The sequence below is a fragment of the Lithohypha guttulata genome (genome assembly GCF_036872675.1).
Source record: "Lithohypha guttulata strain CCFEE 5908 chromosome Unknown scaffold_1, whole genome shotgun sequence".
NCBI classification, from domain to species: domain Eukaryota; kingdom Fungi; phylum Ascomycota; class Eurotiomycetes; order Chaetothyriales; family Trichomeriaceae; genus Lithohypha; species Lithohypha guttulata.
In genome coordinates this window covers 688,503-713,374 of record NW_027042750.1, presented here as the reverse complement: position 1 = coordinate 713,374, position 24,872 = coordinate 688,503, and the positions used below count along the sequence as shown (strand labels likewise).

At 45.5% G+C, this 24,872-nt stretch overlaps 6 protein-coding genes across 6 annotated transcripts; 2 read left to right on the top strand and 4 right to left on the bottom strand.

Moving 5' to 3' along the window:
• Positions 1-1,439: 1,439 nt before the first annotated feature.
• On the bottom strand, positions 1,440-2,895 carry LTR64_000263 (uncharacterized protein; the record flags this gene model as incomplete). The annotated part of the gene is made up of 2 exons (XM_064894648.1): positions 1,440-1,492; positions 1,680-2,895. The coding sequence occupies 2 exons, from the start codon at positions 2,893-2,895 to the stop codon at positions 1,440-1,442; spliced, it is 1,269 nt and encodes a 422-aa protein (XP_064757335.1).
• Positions 2,896-11,955: 9,060 nt separating this feature from the next.
• LTR64_000262 (uncharacterized protein) lies at positions 11,956-13,131 on the top strand (the record flags this gene model as incomplete). The annotated part of the gene is made up of 1 exon (XM_064894647.1): positions 11,956-13,131. The coding sequence occupies one exon, from the start codon at positions 11,956-11,958 to the stop codon at positions 13,129-13,131; it is 1,176 nt and encodes a 391-aa protein (XP_064757334.1).
• A 3,324-nt stretch (positions 13,132-16,455) lies between these two features.
• On the bottom strand, positions 16,456-17,921 carry LTR64_000261 (uncharacterized protein; the record flags this gene model as incomplete). The annotated part of the gene is made up of 2 exons (XM_064894646.1): positions 16,456-16,905; positions 17,052-17,921. 2 exons carry the CDS (start codon positions 17,919-17,921, stop codon positions 16,456-16,458), a joined length of 1,320 nt encoding a protein of 439 aa, XP_064757333.1.
• Positions 17,922-18,553: 632 nt separating this feature from the next.
• On the bottom strand, positions 18,554-20,160 carry LTR64_000260 (uncharacterized protein; the record flags this gene model as incomplete). The annotated part of the gene is made up of 3 exons (XM_064894645.1): positions 18,554-19,346; positions 19,395-19,944; positions 19,998-20,160. 3 exons carry the CDS (start codon positions 20,158-20,160, stop codon positions 18,554-18,556), a joined length of 1,506 nt encoding a protein of 501 aa, XP_064757332.1.
• A 54-nt stretch (positions 20,161-20,214) lies between these two features.
• LTR64_000259 (uncharacterized protein) lies at positions 20,215-20,666 on the bottom strand (the record flags this gene model as incomplete). The annotated part of the gene is made up of 2 exons (XM_064894644.1): positions 20,215-20,382; positions 20,436-20,666. The coding sequence occupies 2 exons, from the start codon at positions 20,664-20,666 to the stop codon at positions 20,215-20,217; spliced, it is 399 nt and encodes a 132-aa protein (XP_064757331.1).
• A 1,162-nt stretch (positions 20,667-21,828) lies between these two features.
• On the top strand, positions 21,829-22,940 carry tmk1 (mitogen activated protein kinase; the record flags this gene model as incomplete). The annotated part of the gene is made up of 2 exons (XM_064894643.1): positions 21,829-21,935; positions 21,986-22,940. 2 exons carry the CDS (start codon positions 21,829-21,831, stop codon positions 22,938-22,940), a joined length of 1,062 nt encoding a protein of 353 aa, XP_064757330.1.
• Between the last annotated feature and the right edge of the window lie 1,932 nt (positions 22,941-24,872).

Here is a 24,872-nt window from a genome sequence, read left to right as displayed (position 1 = left end):
AGTAGCTCGAGGTACGTTTACCTCACCCCAGTAGCTGGGAGGACCTCGTCCACAAGCTCTGATTGTCTTCATGGCACAACTGCTATGAAAGCTGACGTACTACTCTTCTCTATATTGGTGACACACCGACTTGCGCTTTGAGATCAACCAAGACGCGTAGCACGAAGCTATGGCATCAGGGCGACGCGAGCGCGATGAGCTTTACTCGGAAGGCACTTATGGCACTGCGACCTCAAGTCTGTTGAGGATGGTTGGTAAGTCTACTGGTTGCTTCTGTGTTCTGTGTATCATGTCGCATCCCGAACGAGCTTGAGAGGGCAGAAGAAGAGTTTGCTGACCATTTACTGTGTTATGCAGGTGGATGGGGCAATTTCAGGTAGGAGCAAATTCCTACTAGAGTGCTCGGCACGAAGTTGACCATATACAGTGGTCCAAGTCTGTTGTGAGTATCCGTCAGTGTGTTCGCGTGCTCAGAAGAAAGTTATTGCTGTAAAGGAGAGTCTGACTTTGTAGTATGCTGAGAGTCCTTGTGTCGGGTTCGGCGACAGCTGTAAGTCTACCATAGGGTGTTCTCCACCCTTTGCAGACATATCAATGCACTCACGAAGACGATCTGCCCCTGTATGTACTTACTCATTTGCTAGGTCGCTTTCGGCATTACAGGCAGCGTCATTTGTGTGCCATGATTTTCGGCACGGCTTCGATTCCCTGGATGGTCTGCTCCTGCAGCGGTTTCGTTCTCGGTACCATCGGAATCTATCAAGACTCGTTATCTAAGGCACTTATTGCAATCGACCTGTACCTCAAGCTGCTACAGCTTCACCTCGACGCTAATTTCCCATGGCGAGGGTTTAGAAATTGGAATCGGACACAGCTGAGAAGTGTCGATGATCCCCACGAGCAGCTTCGCGCAGCTCGAGGTCAGTGGTTTCAGAACGAAGCGAATGTTGACACTTAACACGTTTGCAGCAGGATCGTCCGCCATCCGAACCTGTCATTGAAGATGCTCACTGCGAGTCGCACCCTGAAGCGAAGCCGTCCACCACAGAACAGGATTTACGTTGTCACGCGAGTCCGGCCCCTTCGCGCTCGGGACGGAAGAGAAAACTCCTTAGTGACGAAGAGCGATTGCAAGAGTATTTCACGGTGACGAAGAGTCCCCCGTCGTCGACAGACGTCCCCGACGCTGTTGACTACCGAGACACTCACGTTTGCGAGGAAAGCGACTCAGGTTGTCGGCGACCCGTAGAACATTGGACACACACGGGCGAGTGGCCGACACAGGCTGACACGACGAGTCAGGAATGCAGTAATTCATCGAAGAAACGGTTATCCCGTGTGAGCGAGAGACTGTTGCCCTGTGCTTGGAAGTAGGCAAGGTACTAAATGCACCAAATATGCTGGACATGTTGTTGTGTAGTACGTATAGCATTGTCTGCCTAGCATTCCAATGCGCCAATTTCCCATACGTTCTGCCAAGATTTCACAAACGCTAGATTCAGTCGGTATGTGCCAGGTCATGTTCATGCTATATAGTCATTGATATATCTCTTCGGACACCTGAGCGGGTATTCACGGTCGTGGTGAGCCCATGGGTTTACCACAGATGAATTCGTCTGCAAAACTCTGATATCTGAATACTATATCGGTATCGTTCAAAGCCTTTCCTTCAACCTTACCATGTCTATTGAATTGCCTGCCAAAACCAAAGTGAACAGCCATAGCAGTGCCATCCATAATTGCTGGTCTCTTCAAGCGCTTGACCAGAATAGTTGTCAAAAATTCTTCGTCTTGTCCTTCGATTGGATTGTCCAGCACTAAGCTGCCGTGAAATGCGAAGAAATTGATGCTGATCCTTTCATAGTGGTAGTGCCAGATGTCAAATTTGTAATGGTATAATTCTTGATTCTCCAGGTGTGTCAGAAACGACATGTGTTCTTGAGCTGCGATGGTCCAGGACTTCCAACCAATACCACCGGCGCTATACTCGACGCTGTGACCCTCGCCCAACTTTCCCATCGGGGTGTCTTCGATCTCGAAGTCTTTCGGAAGTGGAAGCCAACGATGATGCTTGAATGGAGCTGGTTCCGTGAAGTGGAACCCAAAGCTGAAGTTCTTGGGACCAGTCCATTGAGGCAGACTGGACGGTCGCCAGTCTATCCTCTCACGTATTGGCATAGGTGATTGCTGATCCAGGTCAACGAACCCCTCAGGCGGTGTGGTTTCTGGAGCAAACGGTCGAGCTGTGCCGAGATGGTAATGAACCCAGCTCAAGGCGGGTTGGTTCATGACATTGGCACTGATGCCCAAGTACTGTGGGTTTTCAACAAGCCGTTTTACAATAGCAGGAATAGCATGGTCCTCCCAGAACACCACATCGTCGTCAATCTTGATGTATATCGTATCGTTGCGACATTGCTTGTAGATGGTATCATAGTGCCGCGAATCGTCCCCCCTGCGTGTCTCGAAACTAATATATTCTGGTGTTCTCTCCACCAGTTCGCGGACAAAGGCCCGATCGTCTTCATGGTCAGTCCTTATGATCCAAAGCACCTCATCGAGCCAGCCACCATTGCGGACAAGATTTCGTTCAAGGTAGCAATTGAGTAAGGGGACAAACTCTCGTCTACCTGCAAGGATGAATGCCGCAATTCTTCCGGGTTTCTGGAAGTTTTCAAGATCTGCAGCTCCGTCAAATTTTGTGTCGGTATATGGTCTGCCTGGGGTACCAAAATTCGTCTTTGGGGAACTGAATGTCGAGCCAACAGACGAGGCGAATTTCGCTATCGAATTCTCGGACTTCTTCGCCACACCAGACCACGATGATGCCCAAAGTATCACAACGAAGCAGAGCAAACCAATGCTGAACTTAATGGACAAGCCTCGAGGTATCATCTTCGGTCCTTCTCTGTTATATTCGCAAATGGCGGTCAGACACAGCCAAGCATCTATTTGGGTGTATGAGATCTGGCGTGAACAGCGAAGAGAGGTGACGAGTTGTTACCTAAAGACCATATGACAGGCATGCCGCTCCTTCAAAGACAACCACCATCGTGAAACACGGCGATTCTCTACGCGAAGTGTTATCTATTGGTGTAAATCCATTCTCACCTGGAAGCCACCCCTGAACGGCTATGGGCACTAGCGTGTTGCTAGAGTTTGAGCTGAAGACAGTGGAATTCCACCATCGCCTCCGCCGACACTTCTTGGAACTTTAGTCCGGCGTGCTCTCCACTCGTCAGGGCGACGCATGCGTTAGCGCATGCCGAGTGGAGGTTCCGGACGAGCGAACGATCCTGGTTGTGGCGGTTAGTCCCCTGAGCTGAATGACCGTTTTCGACAAGGGTGAATGCCACATTAGGCATCTCGACACGTGCGACATATTTCGAGGCTTCTGAGATAACTCCACTACCCGCTAGAATGCTCAGCCGCTAAAATGCTCACCTTTGCCTGCGCTAACTTTTTTTTGTTATTCTTATCGCATTTAATAATACAACGTAATGATAGGTATAGTTGATAAGTAAACGATAATAACTACTACCGTAGTATATAATAAAGGTATATGTAAGTTAATTTACGCGATAGCTATTACCTTTAGCCTTAACTATAGTACGCTCGCTAGTAGAATTAGAGATAATATAATAATAATAGACTCTTAAGAGTCCTAATAGAAACTTATTAATATATAGGAGAAACGGCTAGCCTAGATAGTCCTTAAGTTAGAATTAATAGGGTAGGTTATTAGTGTCACGACTTATTATACGACCGGGTCTACGGCTAGGCATACGACTGGACGTACGGCTGGGCGCACACCTAAGCATGCACTAGGACACACGACCGGGCCCACGTTATAAGTAGCCTAAATTAGAATCAGCCAGGGACTGAATCGGAATAGGACTAGCCTGAAACTAACTATATATAAAGGAAGGTTTAGCGAGACTAAACTATAAAGGTCACCGTACTTAGTGTGATTAGTCGGATCAGTGGTACTTAGCATTAAGTACACTGATTAAGGTGAGTAACACTGATTAAGATATTATAACTTATAAGTATATAGATTCTAGTATACTCTCTAGCTACTTAGATAGATTTTCTGTAATTAATCTCTCTTACTAATTCCACTAGTACCTTCTAAGTACCTTCCTATCGTGTTTACACTTCTTATTACTAACCAGCCAACATACCACCCTACTACCTGTGATCAGACCTACTTACCCTAGGCCTAGGAACTTATATGATACATTAATTACCGCCTCTAGTAATAAGACTTTAGGATATAACAACTAAGTCTACTCGGGACTTAGCTAAGTCACTAATACCTAGTGAGGTTGTAGGTGACCTATTACGACTTTAACTTAGTAATACTAGTACTTTAAGCCTTAACACCCCTAGGTCAAGCGCTTTAAGCAATACCAGACTAACTATAAATACTGAATCTATTAAGCTAGGAGGAGTGGATAGCTTCTACGGGGAACGTATAAAAGTTGACGGATTTCTTACCCGTCTCGACACCCTGTACGCTATCGACGCCGCTAAATACAATACCGATACTAAGAAGACCCTTTATACAGCTTACTATATAAAAGGGATTACTTATAATTAGATTTTACCTCACCTTTAAGACTACTTAGACAACGGAAACAGTAGCTCGGACACCACGAAGGAAGTTATAGGGAAATGGATTAACATGAAGGAAAAGCTCCGTAAGAACTTCAGAGAACTAGATAAAGTCAAGGAAGCGGAACGAAGGATTACTAGCCTATAATAAACTAGAACTATACACGAATATACCATACGGTTCAGAGCATAAGTAACTATCCTTAAGTAGGAAGACAAGGCGGTGATAAGTATGTTCAAGCAGGGACTATCCCGGGCTATCCAGTAAGATATCCGTAAGGAGAGACCTAATACCCTAGCGGAGCTTATTAATGCAGCTATCGATGCTGAAAATAAACTATAGGAGTTTTAAACAGCTCAACCGCGACAGAGCAACGTTAATATCGCTCGAGCTAAGAATCGCCCTAATACCACCAAACTACGCTTCTACGGAGGTCTAATGCCTATGGATCTCGATGCCGCTAATAAGAAACGCAACTACACTAAAGGACCCCTAACCTAATCCGAGAAAGACCGACGAATTAAGAACAACTTGTGTCTTTATTATAGGAAACCTAGGCACGTTACTAACGACTGCTTTACTAAGAAAGGCAAGAAACCCTTTTAGAAGGTAAGACCAAGACAGTTCGGTATAGCTGAATCCGAGAACCCTAAAAGATCTATAACCTGGGCAGACACCGTGTCTAGCCTAGACCACCCGGAATATTCGACCCTTCATTAGTCGGGATGTTACTATGACGAGTACCTTACGTATAAAGCCGATAAGGACTACTACTACTACCCTAAGCGACCGTCTAAGAAAGTAAATAAAGTTAAATAACGGTTACAGACACCGATGCTAATTAACCGAGCACTTTACTGTACTGACGGACCTAAGGCAGAGGTTATCACTATGGACGATAGAAAAATAGAAGTTATAGGATATACCCTTAACTCTATCTACGTCAAAACATACTATTACGTCGGTGGATGGTACACTAAGATAAGTTACGAGTAAAAGGCTCGACACTAACACACATGGTATGCCTCGGAGGTAGAAAAGAAAGAAATTCCTACGTTCACTAAGCTGGTTATGTGTAAGGAACGAAGATATCTACACTAAGACGCAGTCTACCCTTATGCTTACCAGGATAACAATTTTTAGTAGCGGACCTTTACGGTCGACAATAACGCCGCTAAGTATAAAATTATACCTATACTCTAAATAAGTGACATTAACTTTCCAACCTGCGAACTGGACGACGAGCTAGAAGGAAGTTACGACGAAAATCCTAAACCCGAACTATACCCCGACGAGGTACTAACCGTGGATAACCGGGTTTATGAAGGATAGGTAAGCGCTAATTTCCTATACCTATACCCACGATGTGGTTATACCTGAGATCTAGGACACTACCGACACCTTATACATTACGACCCACGGGATATAACTAGGCCTTTTAAATCTAAAGACCTAGACGACAGATAGAAGGAATACCTGTGTAGGTATAACGTATACCCCTACACTTCTAGTATCGGTACGCACCTCTATTGGACAAAAAACGAGTAGGCCGGAAAATCGCTAGACGACGCTTCCGTAGGCCTTATAAGAGTCTAAAAATACCTTTTATAGCTAGTGTATTATATAGCTAATGTCTGGTGCTAAATACAGAACTCTGCGGAGTCACAGCACGCACCTTAATCGATTCCGGAGCGATGGGAAATCACGTCAACCCACGTATATCTCAGCAGCTAATTAGCTACCAGCGAAACAAATAAGAGCTATATGACCTAACGGGCTTTAATAGTAGCGATTAAGGAAGAATTACTAAAGAGCTTCACGATATTCGTCTCGATATCGACGAGTATATTAAACAGATCACCCTGGACGTTATACCTATAAAATATAATCTGGTTCTAGGTATAGCATGGCTTAAGAAGTATAATCCTGTAATAGATTAGGATAAGAAGTAACTTATATTTCCGCGCTGTCGGTATTTCGGGTTACCGCCGAGCAGTAGCACTACTAGCTTTACTAAGGCTATCTGGGTACGGCCTTAAGGCAGAACTCTGGTATCGGTAGAGACTGTAGTATGTCCTAAAGAATACGTAGACTTTAAGGACGTCTTTAAAGAAAAGCTCGGGAAAGATACACTCTCGGAGTATAAACTATAGGACTATAAGATAAATTTAATCCCTAGAGAACCTGTTAAAGAAGGCCCCCTCTATTCTCTAACGAGGGAAGAAGAGCTTAAACTTAAGAACTATATCGATAAGAACCTATATAAACATTTTATCCGGCCTGCGAAGATCGTAGAACGTTCTTAGAAGAGAGAACCTACGATAACCTCACCTATCTTGTTCGTACTAAAGAAGGATGGCTCGAAACGGTTATATATAGACTACTAAAAACTTAATAACTTAACTATAAAAGACAAATACCCCTTACTACGAATCGATAAAATACAGGATAGGTTATAAGGCGCTAAGTAATTTACCGCTTTAGATATTTAAGAAGCCTACTACCGAGTTCGAATTAAAGAAGGACACGAATGGAAAACTATATTTAAGTGTCGTTACGGTACCTACAAGTACTAAGTTATGCCTTTCGGGCTTACTAACGCGCCCGTAACCTTCTAAAATCTGATTAACGATACCTTATACGAGTATCTTAACGAATTCGTCGTCGTTTACCTTAACGATGTTCTAATATTCTCTAAAACCTACGACGAATATATAGGATACGTTCGTAGGGTACTTACTAAACTTAGGGAAAAGCAACTACTAGTTAAGCTGGAGAAATACGAATTCTATAAATACGAAGTTTAATTCTTGGGTTAGATAGTCTCTGACTAAGGACTTCGAATAAGCCCTAATAAAATTAAGAACGTCTTAGAATAGCCAGAACCGAGATCCGTTAAGGATATATAGTCTTTTTTGGGATTTGCTAACTTCTACCGACGGTTTATCGAGGGATACTTCTACGTCACTACGCCACTATCTAACCTTACGAAGAAGGAAGCTAAGTAAGTATTTGCTCTTAGTGCTAACGCACGAGAAGCCTTTTATAAGCTTAAAAAACGATTCACCTCTGTACCTCTACTCCTGATTTTCGACCTAGAAAAACCTATACACCTTGAAACCGATGCATCTGATTATATAATAGGGGCTTGTATTCTACAGCTAAATAACGACGGAAAGTAGTTACCCGTCGTGTACTTCTTAAGAAAGCTTACTGGACCTAAGCTTAACTACGAAATCTATAATAAGGAACTCTTGGCCATTGTCGAAGCTTTACGGTATTAGCGTATCTACTACGAAGGACCTAAACATACAGTAGAGGTCTATACCGACTATAAGAATCTCCTGTATTGGACTACCACTAAGAAGCTTCATAGCAGACTTATTCGATGGTCTAAAACCATATCCGCTTATAATTTCCGGATCCACTACGTTAAAGGGAAAGAAAATAGTCGAGCTAACGCCCTTAGTAGACGACCTAACTACGAGGACGGCTCTAAAACCAAACCTACTAATGCCTTGCTTAAACTAGAAGGCAACACCCTAGTCTTTAACTAAACGATAATAATGGCAGAACGTAAGCCAGTTATATATACCGCTTCCTAGAAAACTAAATTGCTTTAGTTACACCATAAAGACAGCCTTATAAGATATAACGGAGTTAATAAGAGTCTAGAACTCCTTACTCGAGACTATTCCTGGAAAGGGATAAGACAAGATGTGGAAGAACATATAGGGAAGTATTCTGTTTATCAGAAAGCCAGGCCCTTACGGTATAAACCATACGGCCTTCTACAGCCTATACCTATTTCCGAACTACCTTGGTAAGCGATCACTTAGGACTTTATCGTAAAGCTTCCTAAATCCGAAGATCCCCTTACGGGTACAGCTTATAACAGTATCTTCGTAATCTGCGACCGAATAACGAAGTATTCCTACTTTATACCATACCTTAAAGCTGCTAACGCACCTTAACTAGCTTACACCTTCTTGCGAACGGTATTCGCTAACTACGGTATACCCTAGACGATTATCTCTAATCGTAGACCTACATTTAACTCTCTATTCTAGAAAGAACTTACTAAATAACTCAGTACTAAGTATAAATTCTCAACATCGTTTCACCCTAAAACGGATAGATAAATCGAAAGGACGAACTAGACTCTTAAATAATACTTGCGATGTTATATTAACTACTAATAGGATAATTAGGTTTCCTTATTACCTTTGGCCTAATTCTGTTTTAATAACAACACCGCAGTTACCGGAGTCTCACCTTTCTATACTAATTATAGGTTTTACCCGACCTTTTCTAGAAATGCCTTAAAATCGGATAATTTAAATCACCTTACCTGATTGACCTTCGAACAGATGAATGAATTCTACGAACACCTTAAGACTGAACTTGAATTTATAGCCTAACGAATAGCTCGTTTTGCGAATCGATATAGGATCGAGGGACCGAACCTTTTAGAGGGGGACCTCGTTTACCTAGCTTGAAAAAATATCAAGATAAAACGACCTAGTGACAAACTGGACTTTAAGAAACTTAGACTATTTAGGATCGAGAAGAAACTCGGACCAGTTACCTACCGACTAAAACTCCTAAAAGATATAAAGATATATCCGGTATTTCATATTACACTTCTAGAGCCTGCCCACCCAGAGACGCCTTTAGAGACGTTATAACCTCTAAACGAATTATAAGAGGACGTCTACGAGCTAAAGACCGTCCGCTAAATCCGGTAGAAGCAAGGGCAACGACAGTACCTAGTTAAGTGGATAGGGTACGATAAATCCGAAAACACTTAGGAACCCGAGTAACACTTAAGTTAAGATACCCTTAACGACCTGTATAAAAATCACTTAGAATAGATAGCACCCCTAGGATAACTAAAGCCACTATTTAACGACCTTACCCCACGAGGAAAACGACTCTGGCGATAAAGAAAATTAGTAAAAACTCCCTATAATTATCACGTAAGTTCCTAGGCCTAGGGTAAGTAGGTCTGATCACAGGCAGTGGGGTGGTATGTTGGCTGGTTAGTAATAAGAAGTGTAAACACGACAGGAGAGGTACTTAGAAGGTACTAGTGGAATTGGTGAGGGAGATTGATTACAGAGTAACTATAAAATGTCAGTTGTGTCTAACCTACGCCGTATATATACTTTATGATTCCTGTTTGCTCTTGTGCTCTTGTGCTCTTGTGCTAAGTGACAAGATTATAAGAGTATAAGATTAGGCTGAGTGTATCTAAGGCTTTCGCTAAACCTTCCCTCCTTGGAACTCGGTTTCAGCTCTTTGCCTTGGCTCCTTCTGCACATCCAGTCATACGCCTGGCCCTAGTCCCGGCCGCATGATAAGTCGTGACAATAATATAGTAATAGAAAAATATTAGATATATAATAACTAAGAATACCTATTCGCCTATACTAACTAAGTTAATACCCACGGAGTACTCTTAGACGGCTCCTAGAAGTCGTCCGATATACCACCTTCTATACTCTAGGTGTAAGGAGCTAGCGCTAAATTCGAAGACCTTTAAGCCTCTTGCTTAACCAACTTCGCCTGCTCCGTCTTATAACGCTCTAGAGCTTGTATCTACGCCTCCTTGATAGTAATTGCCTCTTCGGCTTTAACCTCTACCTTTCGTAGCTGCTCACGCAGCGAGAACTCTAGATCGGCTGCCTTTTAGCGAGCCTACTCAGCATCCTTCTGCGCCCACAGAGCCACCTTTATTTTATTCAATAATCTTGTCCGCTCGGCGACTAACTAAGACCACTCCTCTTACGTTACCCTTATATCATACGTTATTCCACTCCCTAACAGATAACATTTCCCATATACACCAGACTTTATATACACCTTGTACTCCAGACCGAGACGGTAACAATTAGAATATACCTTCGGTATTATATCACTAAACACCTGAATAAAGTTTCCTAGGTTTCTGCGACGGACGGTAGAACTCTCTTTAGGTTACTGCTGTTTGTTCGGACGAGGAAGTTCGTTTTTAGCTCGACGTTTCTAAGGCATAGTCAGCTATAAGGAAAGAAAGAGAAAGACGATATACGCGAAACAGGGTACTCACCTCTACTTATACTTACGTGGAAGTAAGCAGCTAGAGAAGGGATAGTGTTACGACTTATTATGCGACCGGGTCTACGGCTAGGTATACGACTGGACGTACGGCTAGGCGCACACCTAAGTATGCACTAGGATATACGACCGGGCCCACGTCACAAGTAGCCTAAATTAGAATCAGCTAGGGACTGAATCGGAATAGGACTGGCCTAAAACTAACTATATATAAAGGAAGGTTTAGCGAGACTAAACTATAAAGGTTACCGTACTTAGTATGATTAGTCGGATTAGTAGTGCTCAGCACTAAGTATACTGATTAAGGTAAGCAACACTGATTAAGATATTATAACTTATAAGTATATAGATTCTAGCACACTCTCTAGCTACTTAGATAGATTTTCCGTAATTAATCTCCCTTACTAATTCCACTAGTACCTTCTAAGTACCTTCCTGTCGTGTTCACACTTCTTGTTACTAACCAGCCAACATACTACCCCACTGCCTGTGATCAGACCTACTTACCCTAGGCCTGGGAACTTGCGTGATAATTAGTTGTTAGTATTTATAAGAAATTACGTTCTTTATTATAAGCCTTAATAGATACGATAGCTATATTAGTAAGAAATAAGTAAAACGATATATTATATAAATACTAGTTATTAAAACTAAGATAAATAAGTTTATTTATTATAAAAAAGAGTTTATTATCATTTATAATCCCAATATGGCTGCAGCTATTATCCAGCTGTATAGCTATATATAAAAACACTAAGTAATGGCTAATATTGATCATTTTTGAGCATTTTAGCGGGTGAGCATTTTAGCGGGTAGTGGAGTTATTGCGTGCTGCACGTCCACTCCAGAACACCAAGAAGCTTTCGCGTCCGTGGCAGAAGGAGAAGTTATCCATTCGAAAGAAAACAAGGAGAGATTGTGATCTTGAGATTTGCAACCCTGGGTGCCACTGTTCGAACTCTACATCGTCCAAACACAAGTCACCACCATCTGTTGTCCACAACGACACAGTGACTGACTTTAGCTGAGTCGCTCGGGAAACTTGCCCATCAAACGGATTAGATATAGATGAAACTATTAGAATAGGTCGACCATAACCTCAGCAGTGCTAGGATACTCAGGGCAGAACGACAAATTCCTGCCCATGTCTGGCGTGAACTTGATCCAGCCCTTTTCTAGTACTGTGGTATGGTCCGAAGCAGTCCACGGCACACCACAAATCACGCAAAGCAACGTCAATGGGCTCCTACCGAGGAACCCGGTCTCGAAGCTATCTGTTCTTCAGTGCAGCCCTACTGATATGCCTGTTATACCTTACTTACTCAGCACGATCCGCTCTATTCCACATACCCGATAGTCTACCAGCAACTCCTAGGGTTGCAATCCACGATACCAGAAACAGAACGCTCGGCTTTCAAAAGGTGTTTGCGATTGGCTTCGAAAATCGTGTTGATAAGCGCGATGCGATCACGATCGGCTCTTCGCTCTCAGAATTTGATGTCGACTGGTCTGGCGGTGTCAGATTTGCAGACATACCCAAAAAAGCAATAGCAGAGACGTGGGATTTTAATGAGCTTCCGAACAGCACTCACGCAGCATGGCGGGCTCACCTCAATCTACTTCGACACATAGTCAACGAACGCATTCAAACCGCATTGATCATGGAAGACGACACAGACTGGGACTGGTTTCTTAAGGACCAGCTCGACGCGTTCGCCGAGTCCGCTGGGGCATTGCAAGAGACCGGTCTTAGACCCCGATCTCCGTACGGTGATTCATGGCACGCGCTCTGGCTAGGACACTGTCGACTTGGTCCCAATAGTGCGCCGCAGGACGTTCATTTTCTCAGTAACGATATCACTGTTCCACCAGTGGGATTCCGACACAGTATCTGGCGTCAGGGACGTATCCCCCCCGAACTTTTCTCGAATGATACACGTGCCGTCTTCCGGGCACACGGGGGCATGTGCACCTATGCCTATGCAATTACTTACGAAGGTGCTCAAAAGATTATCACATCGCTCTCGTTAATGGCTGACGCCGCTCCATTCGACGTTGCGATGAGCGCAATGTGTCGGCAAGCGCATTTAGCTCCTTTCAATTGCTACGGTATCCATCCCCCGATATTTGCGAGTCATCGATTTGCAGGGTCCAAATCTCGCGACTCTGATTTGATGTCGTATGAGGTGGCTGCTAAGCACCCAGAATTTACGTGGGACATTGTTTACAGCGTGCTCCAGAATGCTCCGAGGTTGCTATCGGGAGCAACGACGGTGGCGTCTCAATGGCCGAACGACACAAGATATGCTGAGATCGACAAAGACGAAACCTTACAGCTGAGAAGGGATATACGAAATATAAAATGGCAGGATATCCCAATGACGAAAATCAAAGGCGTGAACTCTTTCGACTGAGCGTATACTCAGCTTTGTGTCCGGTGCTAGTGGAGATGCACACGAGGTCTTTCGATGCAAGGATAACTTGCAATCAATGCTCAGCTAATACTACGGCTACACAAGCTATTCTTGAGTACCTGTCAAATCTGCAAGAAAGATGTTATAGACTGAAGGAAAGTCGAAGATGAACGAAGGCAGAGGGGAGAGCAGCCGGGAGATCAGGATGCCGAGCAAGAATCTCAGAGCAGAACCTTGTCATGATTGATCAAACAGTCAGGTGTACGATCCCTAGGGGCTCTTAATAGCGAGATTGTTCCGGACCAGGAATGTGAAGGGGAAAGCGGCAGGAGCTGGGTGGTTGAAAATCTTCGAGGGGAAGAAGTTGTAGTTAGGCATGAACAGGACTTGAAGAGTGTCATTACGAGGCTTGAGCATCTCTCTCTTCTAGAATAGCGAAAGAGTGGTGTCAGAATCAAGCCTAGCATTCGCCTAAACAGGTCGCCAAAATATCACCAATGTTGGTGATAGTTTGGAAGGCTTGGCATATAAGGCTGTTACACCGCCAGGCGCAGTCTCTGCGCACGGTCGTAACAAAAATATTAGATATATCTAACCTATATTATTAGGACCACAACAGATAACGGCCAGTAGGAACGAGTCTTGAGTAGTGTTACATGTCTGATCTACACGATTCAGTACTTGGAAGGATTCCAAGTACAGTGGCGACGTCGGTACGCATGTGATGTGCATGCGCACCGCGCCGTAGCTATCTATAGTGCACCCTAGTAGCACGTGGCCTGTTCCGACTGATGTGTGCATAGTCGTAAAATATGTAGTATATATATTTTATAATTATATTACTCTTATGCTCTTATACTCTTATTAAGATTAGAAGAGTAGAAGATTAAACTAAATATAAATAAAGCTCTCGCGTTATCTTCTCTTATATAGAATCTATTTTAAGCTAGTCCTATTTTAATTTAGTTTATAGCTGATTTTAGTTTAGGCTACTTATAACGTGGGCCTAGTCCTAGTGTTCTAGTATACGTTCTGCTGTACGTCCAGTCGTATGCCTGGCCGTAGACCCGGTCATATAATAAATCGTGACAGGAAGGTTTAGTAGAACATTTAAGTACACGCTGAGGGATATTTATATCACGCGAATACCGAAACTTCTTCTTTCGACCTAGCTCCAGGCTCTTAGGCAAAAGGCTAAGCTGAATGAGGAAGGGTCCATGTCACGGGCGTTAGCGTAATGACGGTGCCAAACTAACGAACGTTCCAGTTTTTGACTGTACTGTTCAAGCTGATTTACATCTAGCTTGGACCGCAATGCTGTCGTTCGTAGCGCTCTCCATATCTGCAGCCACTGTTGAGTCAAGAGCAACACAGACGTGCGGAGAGTACTGATCGACGATAACTACTGATCCATTGCGGGTACATTATTTTGTCTCACTCGATTCGATGGGACATTGCAGAACTGATTTCTGATAACGAACAGACGAACACACACTGGTGCACAATTTGAACCGACCAGGATTGCTAGGGAGATTGGATATATCGACGACGCTGATTCTGTATTCTGGTGAGGTGGCGCACGCCGGTCGACACCAATCAAGATCAAAGTGTTGTCTGCGGCGTTACCGAGTTCGATCCATCCCCTCTAAGACCAATACGAGCTCAAGTGAAGTTCCAAAGAGCACAACCGAAGCGCTATGGAGTGTCCAAGCGTGGGTTAGCTCGCAACTTAGCTATTTTGACCTCTTCAAGACGAGATCCATTAGCAGCCTCAGGCTTGGCTCAATTTTGATCACACGACAGCCATCGCGGCTCAAATTTCTGACTCAAGCAATGTTTGCAGCTCTGAGGATAGGATTGGATATGGCAAAGCATTTTGCGTTACCGGCAACAATCATTTCAAGCACGGAAGTGCTATTGTTCAGGAGAAATTTGACAACACGGGTACACGCCGTTCCTTTGTATTCCTGTGCCACAGCATGGCTGCCTTAGTTTGCGTCAGTTCGGTCACTGTGCCTGACACCTGGTGGCTGCGCCATGATTTCGTAACATTCATTTTCTTCCACAATACGCGCTGAAAGAATCATGCAAAGAGACTCGTCCTGGCCTTTGATCACTGTAAGTGTACAACTAGTGCCGCCGAGAAGATATATGCAGCATCATGTACTATGCCAAGAAAGACATCGAATATCTGCATAGCATTCTGAGGGGTTGAATCTCCTTGGGCAGATGAGAGAAACAGCACAATGATTCGACTCGGATACGACTGGCACGAAAGTGCTATCTCTATCGCTTAACGTCTTCTAATATTGTAGGCGGCCGCAGTCCACGGCACGACGCTGGATGAACCACATGGGTCAAACGATTACCCATTGTGCTTCCTGTGGCTCGGGCAAACGATGAGGCTTTGAAGCGGATGCAGCGCCTTCTCCGGCCTCGAGCCAAGTGGCAACAGTTACCACGGTGGCATTACACGCCTAAGAACTCACTTCAACGACACACAAACAACCGATACTAACGTCAGATAGATTCCATTTCGAGCACATCATGGATAATTACCTTAAGAATTTTTTTGAGACTGCTGTACGGGTTGTGCCTTCTTGGGTTGATGCTAATGCCTGTCTAAATGGTAAGCTACTGGCCTTTTACCATAATCTGGATTCCCAGCATGTGAGTGTTTCAGACTTCTAGTAAAGCCATCGATAGGCAGGATTAGTATATCACTAAATAGTTTACCCTCTATAAGTTCGTAGAACGTTCCCTAATTAATCGTCTAATTCGGTAGCTAATCCTATATCACCTTAAGTATAATAGCGCTAATCATTCTCGACCTAGTACCCTCGAGTATATCTAGCTTATCTAGCTTTAACTTACTGAGACTCTACAATTTTTATCGGCTTGCTAGAAACTAGAGGTTTGCTACAACTCGATTAATGACTCGCTCGAATATCGGATAGTTTAGCTTAGCCATAAGCGTACAGTGGTAGAATGATATTGGCCTGACAAACACACTAGATCTAATATCGTCGTACTCGATCCTAACAATCGTATTGATTATCTGGGATCTATGGACTTCAGGTATCTATTTATCGGGATGAGATCAAATGTACTTTCACACCGCATACTGATCCCTCGCAAGTACCTTGTCATCATTACTCATTAATCACCTTGTGGTGAGCTCAGGCTTGGAATTGCTATAGAACAACGCCTTTATTCAAATCACATCTAGTCCGAATCGAGACAACAAGAAGCGAAGAGAAAAGCCCTACCACAAACTAGTCTATGACTTCAACGAACAACAGCAAGCAGCTCAACATTCTCAGTCTACTTGTTGGGACGAATACTGTGCATCGGCACGTCCATCTGACCATTGTATCCTGGAGGTGGGCCACCAACATACACAGCTGGTCCATGTTCGAAGTTAGCCTGAGCACCTTCCCGAAAGTTGGAGGCAGCATGGCTGTTCGTTGCAGCCTTCCTTACTGCTCGCCTCTTCTTCCAGAACACCAAGCTTCCGACAACCGTGGCGACAAGGAGGTTGAAGATGGCATACACCACAATCGTCCTAGTCATGCCTGCCCAGGCAAAACCAACACAGGCATTGGCGAAACCTAGCAGAATGGCTAGCGGGCCAACAACTCGATGCACTTTTATCAATGGCGAAGGCGTTTGCGTCTTCATGTACAGTCTGTGTCCCACCAAACCTAACGTCCAGGCTGCAAGGACTAAGAACACAACGACAAATCCGAGGATCTGATGGGGATGACCGAAGCTCTGTCAGGTCGTGTTAGCAACATACTTCCTGCGATGATATCAGAAAGACTTACTAGCTCAGCCCTCACAGTGGCCCTGATACCTGCACCAAAGCCTGCAACAACGCACAAAACACCAATGCTCTGAGGTATCCAGTGTAACCATACCTTCTCAAATACCCGAAGCAGCATATAGCCACCTGGGAAGATGAGTGAGAAGGCAAAGCACATGAAGAAGGCGTGCAAAGCCAGCGATACCATAGGACTCTTGCCTCCGCTTCCAGGGCTCTCATGAGTCCCACCAGCTCCTCCGCTTACTCTCCGAGGCTCTGATGGATCATCCTCAATGATCGGCACACCAGCTGCACCAGGAACAAGAAAGAGATCCAACATTTCCGGCTCACGTTCATGCTGTCTGACCGCAGCACTCTCGTCATCTGACTCTAGCTCAACATCCGGTCCCAGAGCATAAAACACGGGCTGAGCGACCTTCGTCCCATTCGTGATCTTGACACTCCCTCCATCCCACTGTCGACAATTCGTACACTGCATATTCACCACAAAGCGATTCTTCTCATCAACCCCACTGAGCTCAAGGGCATTCACGCCAACATCCGCCGTGAATTTCGGCGGACTATGCCCCGAACCAATCCTCGGAGAAACCGTGACATTCCTCGTACTATTCTCAGATCGATAGATGATGAACATAAGCGATCCGGCCATGCGGTCACCGAGCCCGAAGCCGACCCATGAGTGTCTTTCTGCAGGTGCTGAGAAGTGGAAGAATAGGTCTTGTTGGTCTGGGCCTTCTGGGACGTTGACGGCGACGACGGTGGGGTTGTTTAGGCCTTTGGTTAAGTCCACGCCGGCGCCGTCGGGATAGACTTCTGAGTCGAAGAAGGCAGAGTAGGGGACAGCGGTGGTGGTGGTTGTGGTTGTATTTGAGGTAGGGGCTTGTGCCAGGGTTAGTATTAGGAAGTCGGCAAAGGTAAGGAATGTGAATAGGGCCGTCCAGCTGCTTGATTTTTGGGACACCATGGCTATTGAAGACGAGATGGAAATATACAAGTCGATGAATTGGTTATGCAAAAGAACAACAGGTCAAGATGAACTCAACAACGGAAGCAGCAGCACATCACTTTCACAGCAGCACGACATCTCGCCTCTGATATCTTAGTATCCCTCCTTCACACCACCAAGGTCTGGACGCGCGTAGTTCTTTTCCTCTTTCCCCAGACTGCAGCAGAGAGGTTTCAAGCGCTGCGCTGCAACAGTGTGAGAAAGGGGTCTTCGCGCTTCATTGGAATACCTGAATGCTGATTGGTCTCAATGCAGACGCGCTATGGACTTGGCGTGTTCTGCTGGCGCTTGGGAGGTATTATTGGGTACATCAGGAGGTCTGGCAGCTTGTGAGTAGCAGAACGTTGTTTAGTACTTTACGGATACGAGTGCTACAAGCGAGTTGATGTGTGTATTTAGTTATTATGAACATATAAGTATGTCTCTTCGCATACTGGCACTATGCTGTGTTAGCTTGACTGACCCTCTCAACGAGGCTCCTTGCTGGGTACACCGGCATAGTTCTAGCACGATTTGATGAATTTGCGTGAATTGAGAAAGTGAGCAGCGGTGCAGTTCTTGATGCTAAGAGGACTATCGAATGCTTCTCGTTACACCAGGTATCGTGGCACCTCCTTGTTGTCAAGCTCGTCCTCGTCATGGTTTCTACCAGGATCGGGATCAGCTCGCCGATCTGGCCATGGTTCATCTGTCTCATTCTTCGACCCCTTGTAGTGGTAGCTCTTCTCCACCGGTATATTCTTTCGTAGATATTGCATATACGTTGGAGGTATTCTCCCTAGTCTCCTGTTTCTAGGAATTGAACTCTTTCCGTAAAGTCTTGCACGTTGTTCTTGTTGGTGAACAAGCATATCCTCTATAGCGCTCGCCCACTTGATGAGCTTGTCGTCTTGCCATTTGGAATGGAGCAGCACGAGCGACACTGGCATACCGTCCGGATCGAGACCTGCAGGGATAGTCATTACTGGATAACCAGCCTGGGCTGCTATCTGGATGCCACCTCTTTTCACATCGCAAAACAGAAGTGCATCAAGCTGCACCTCTGCACTTGTAGCTGGACTGCGATAATTCAATGCTGCATCAATGCCATTTTCACGACATTGCTTGGTAATGTGGCGCAGTGCGGCATGGTATACAGACGTTTTGATACCTTTGGTCTCGACACATTGGCGGAAGAGTGGTTGTCCATCGGGAAACGCGGGTATATCGTAGGGATGGCCCCCTTCAGAGCCACGGTTTTCGTCGTTGTACTTGGCAACGTCTTCGAGAGTACGTATAGGTGTGTTGGTCAACTTCGAAAGATATTGATTCATCAAGTAGTAGGTTTGGACGGCTGATACTGTTATTTCGGAGATTTCAGGATTGCTCTCACCATATCGTTCCCTAAAGAGCTGTCAGTATATGCAAAAGACCCACTTCATATGCGCTCACCAGTCCCATTCACCATCTTCTGGCAGTCTTTCTTCAGCACATGGCATATCCACTTCCACAATACTCGCCCCATATCGTTGCAGCAAGTCTAACACTCTTTCAATTACTCTTCTCTGTGGTTGCGGAGCTACGTGCCAAAATCTCTTCATCGGAAGGCCAAATTTTGCACCTCGCAGCGATTTGTGGTCTGTAACGCATTCAGAATAGCTGAGCACCTCTCTTCGATCCGGCATTGTGCTGAACCTGTCGTCAGGATCAGACCCGACGATGACGTCCATTGCACGAGCGCAATCCTTAACACTTCGGCCAAATGAGCCGACAGAATCCTGAGTCTCAGATATGGGGACCACGCCACCTCTAGACGTCAGACCTATAGTGGGCTTAATAGCCACGACGCCGTTCACCGCAGCCGGAGATATAATGCTGCAATCTGTTTCGGTGCCAAAAGCCAGAGGCACAAGATTCGCAGAAACTGCGACAGCAGAACCTGAAGAGCTTCCGTTTGGAGATCGTGTTAAGATGTATGAGTTTCTGCATTGACCGCCACGAGCTGAACACGTTAGACGTCCATTGCCGAACTTCGATGGTCATGGGCCGACTCACCCGAATAGCCACAAGAGTAGCTATGAGATCTCATACCTGCCCACTCATCAAGGTTGGATTTGCCAATGGGTATGGCGCCTGCTTTGCGCAGCAGATGAACTATGTGAGCATCTTTGGGGACTTTGCATCCCAAAAGTGCATAAGATCCAGCTGTCGTTTGCATCTTGTCTTTAGTAGCTATATTCTGAGCGTATAGAGCTTAGTATACGTAAGAGCTTCAGACGAGCTCAGTATTGGCACCAGGCGAGCTTACATCTTTGATGAGCACAGGTATGCCGTGGAGCGGACCACGAATTTGGCCATCCTTCCGCTCTTGATCGAGAGTCCTTGCAATCTCAAGGGCGTCCGGGTTGGTCTCAATTACGCATTCGAGATATGGGTTGGCCTGGAAAGAGTTGCCTTAGACCGCACGTACTTGTACGATGTCAATTGGCTTACCTTCCTGATGTTCTCGAGGCAAAATTGAGTGTATGCCACCGAATCAAAACTTCCAATAGAAAGGTAATGCTGCAGCTCGTCAACAGAAGTTTCGAATAGGTCGAGTCCACAGAGCTTCGGAAGCTCGAACACTTCAGGTATTTTGTCACGGCACTGGCTGTTAGGTTGATCTACGATAACAAACGACTCAGGATCGTATTTTGCGTTTGAAACATTCCAGAGTCTGAACATTGTAACCTAGACTGCAGTATATGCCGTCGTATGGAAAGTGAGCGTTGTTGTCGAGATAGCAGAATCAAGAACTCCAACAACCTTGTATACTCGAGTAGCTCCTGCCTGAGCAACTTGGAGTATGGAGCAGTATGACATCATCCCCACGCATGGCTGGAGGCTGTTTGAGTCCCTTCAAAAATCAAGCCTATAGACCACGAACGAGGCAGTAGCAATACCACATTGCCGTGATAGCAAGCTCGTATGGCGCTCCGTAGCACTTGTAGCTGAAGTTGGTCTTGAACCGCTGGTGATGCTCAACGGCACTGTAGTTCTTCGGAAGAAATGCAAAGATTCGTAGGCATGGTCCAGAAATAGCATCAGTGTGGTACCAAACATTAGGCTCTTCCCTTAGCACACATCTGAACGAGTCACCAGCGAGGCATGATTCTAAATACATAATTTTAAGGTTCGAAAAGAGGTGAGCTCAAACACGGTTAGGAATTTAGCGCCCATGTGAGACGGAAGGCAACCTTTCAAATTGGTCCCTGAACCGCGGGGAGGAAGTTCCCGCTTTTGGCTTGGTCACAATGGCTGCCCAATCAGAGAGTGCAAGCCAGCATTGTCGACAGTGCTGATCAGCGGTTGGTGCTCACTAGCAAGTACATGGTCGCATTTTGATCACTTGCACGTTCTTTCCTGGAGAGCCAGATAGCTGCATTGCCTGGCGGTGTTCCGATCCTCTTTCATAGCTTTCTGTGGTCGTACAAAGTGCAGGCTTGAGGACGAAGTCCAGAAGCAGCACAATCTCGTTGCACAGGCCATTAGAGGAACGTTCTGCACCCCACCAAGACATCAATACGCCGCGAACATATAGGATATCTCAGCATCCTACCTTCACTGTTTTGCATTCTAGTCACCGGTTTACAAGTGAAGAGAAGGTATCACTTCGATCTCTTTCGGCTTGAGCCTTGAGATTATACGTGTTGAAGGGCGTTCGATAGTGCGTATTAAGTGTTGCTGGGACGTTCTTGGAAGGCTCTTCGAACAAAGGCTAGAAGAAGTTGGAAGTCTTGATACATTTCCTTCACGAAACAAACCCAACTTCGGACCACATTTTCAACAGCAGAACCGTTCGAGCTCATACATTGGTGCTCTAGCTGATCAGCACATACCTTTCACAATGTCGAACCAGGCAGGTTCAGGAGGATCTCGAAAAATATCTTTCAACGTCAGTGACCAGTACGATATACAAGACGTGATCGGAGAGGGTGCTTATGGCGTTGTCTGGTAAATATGGTCCTCTCAAACCCCAGTATAGCCTGTTAACACATCCCCAGTTCCGCCCTACACAAGCCATCTGGCCAAAAAGTCGCGATAAAGAAGATCACTCCGTTCGACCACAGCATGTTCTGCCTGCGAACCTTGCGAGAGATGAAGCTGCTGCGTCACTTCAACCACGAGAATATCATCAGTATCCTAGATATCCAGAAACCTCGAAACTACGAGACGTTCAACGAGGTCTACCTCATTCAAGAGCTTATGGAAACGGATATGCACAGGGTCATCCGAACACAAGAACTCTCCGACGATCACTGTCAGTATTTCATCTATCAGACACTACGAGCACTGAAGGCCATGCACTCTGCCAATGTTTTACACAGAGATCTGAAGCCGAGCAATTTGCTATTGAATGCCAACTGCGACCTCAAAGTCTGCGATTTTGGTCTCGCTAGGTCTGCCGCTGCCACCGACGACAATTCTGGGTTTATGACAGAATACGTCGCAACAAGATGGTATCGTGCTCCTGAAATCATGCTTACCTTCAAAGAGTACACCAAAGCAATCGACGTCTGGAGTGTTGGCTGCATTCTTGCAGAAATGCTGAGCGGCAAGCCTTTATTTCCAGGCAAGGACTATCACCACCAGTTGACACTCATCCTGGACGTTCTGGGCACGCCAACCATGGAGGACTACTACGGCATCAAGTCCAGGCGTGCTAGAGAATACATCCGAAGCTTACCTTTCAAGAAGAAGATCCCCCTCAAGGTTTTGTTCCCCAAGCACTCTGACCTTGCCCTCGATTTGTTAGAGAAGCTGTTGGCTTTCAATCCTGTCAAGCGTATCACGGTGGAAGACGCGTTGAAACACCCCTATCTCGAGCCATATCACGACCCTGAAGATGAACCGACGGCCGAACCCATACCGGAGGAGTTCTTCGACTTTGACCGCAACAAGGAGCAGTTAAGCAAAGAAGAGCTCAAGGCATTGATCTGGAATGAAATCATGCGATAGACGTGGGTATTTGAGAAAGCAAGAGATAGTAACTTGTCATTCATCATATAGGGACATATCGTAGCTGAGATGAAGAGCTTTGATAAGCCCTCTTGTCATTTCAGCCATGGAATATTCACCAAAAGAATTGTTCGTCTATTGTTCTCATTAAATTCCTGCAAGGGGGATCATGTTTTCTTCACACGATAGATGCTATTCTCTTTCCTGCCTGGTTCCCCATCGTTCATTTCGCTGAACTTCTCGAAGCCAACCCTGTCGTAGAATCTGCCAGCACGTCGATTGTCGGCCACCATACCTAGATGAACGCCAGGAATATTAGCAGCTTCCAACTCTTGCAATAACCGATCGATCATCCTCTCACCCCAGCCGTGTGATTGATGGCTTGGCAGAATGTCGATGTGCAGGTGAGCAGGATACTCCTGGACTAGATGTGGATAATCACTTTGTAGCATATGCTGTGGGTTGAAAACCAGGTTTCTGAACTCAGTCGCTAGATCAACGTTCCCAGATATCGAGACGTGATCCTTGATGTGCGCTTTTCGCGAGATACTTGTTAGGTCTTTCTCTAGAGTCCTAAGGTATACCATCCCCACAATTGCTTCAAGACTTACTGATACCATGTTTGGCAATCACTGGCCAGAACTGACTTCTGTATCTCTTCACGAAGTCAGGTGTGTCCGGAGCGCATATCACATAGCCAACAGCTTTGCCGGAGCCATCGTCGAGCACGAAGCACCAATCTGTAGTCAGATAGAGGTAGTTTCGGCACCACAAAAAGGAGCCAATGTGCAAAACGGCAGGATCAGATGAGGCACGAAGGTCAGGTGCTGCTGTCTCTCGAAACTGGTGTCAAGTTCTCTTAGCATGTATATAAGGAGAACAGTCGATCTATGAAGGTCACTAACGACTTGAACAACTGCTTCCTCGTCTGAATTGCGGTAACGGCGAATGAAAGCCATGGCCAGAAAGATTGCTACTGACTTTGCACGGTATACCACACGGGACAACAGAAACAACCTCGAGGTCAATGTTCTTCGAGACGTGAAACGTTCTTCAATCTCGTTCGAATCAATCGCGCTGCAATGCTGGCAGCGACGATCGTCAACGTAGGAGATGAAACCGGAAGCAGCGAAGGGAGGTGCAGCAAGTGATTGGTCGTCCTTGCATCGCACCATCCCCAAATTAATGCTTAGAGCCCTACCAATTTCGCCAGGGCAACCCCCGAATTACGGGGACATCCAGTCCGGGACTGCTTAATTCTGCGAGAGGCACTTGGATTGGCTAGAGAAACTGCAAAACAGTTTGAGCTCACGCACAGGTGCGGCAGACTTAGGGTCAATGTGTATCAAATCTCAATACACATCGTCGTTGCTTGCTTGTTCCTGGCGTCTCTCCCATTAGTGTACAGATCAAGAACCATCGACGATGTGTTGACGACCGAATTGTAGCAGACGTTGAACTTCTACGCTCTCTTGGAAAAGTTGGCATCGCTATCCTAGAACCGGACATTGTTGTCGTCACTCCTTTGTTTCCACTCTTCGAACTCTACTCCGGTCGCTGTATAATCGTTCAATTTGTCTCTACTTCCGCCGCAGTCGATTAAATCGGGAACGTTGGGTGGATCTGGTGGTTTTAATACTTGAAGCATACGTACCTGACACCTTTCCAAGAAGACCACGCAATATAGCACGCAGGTCGACCTCATTCCGGTACACCTGAAGCAAAAGGCTCAGACGCGCATAAGTCCAGGGAACGGTACCGCAGGCGCTCCCCATCGCCTGCTCAGCACTTCCTATACTTCGCTGGCCTGACCATCAATACAAATCAAACACTCGTTTATCAAGCTGTCTTAAAGAACGAAGAAACGAACGAACTCGATCATCAACCAAAACCATGGACACATCATCACTACTGGCCCTTTCGAGCCTGTTG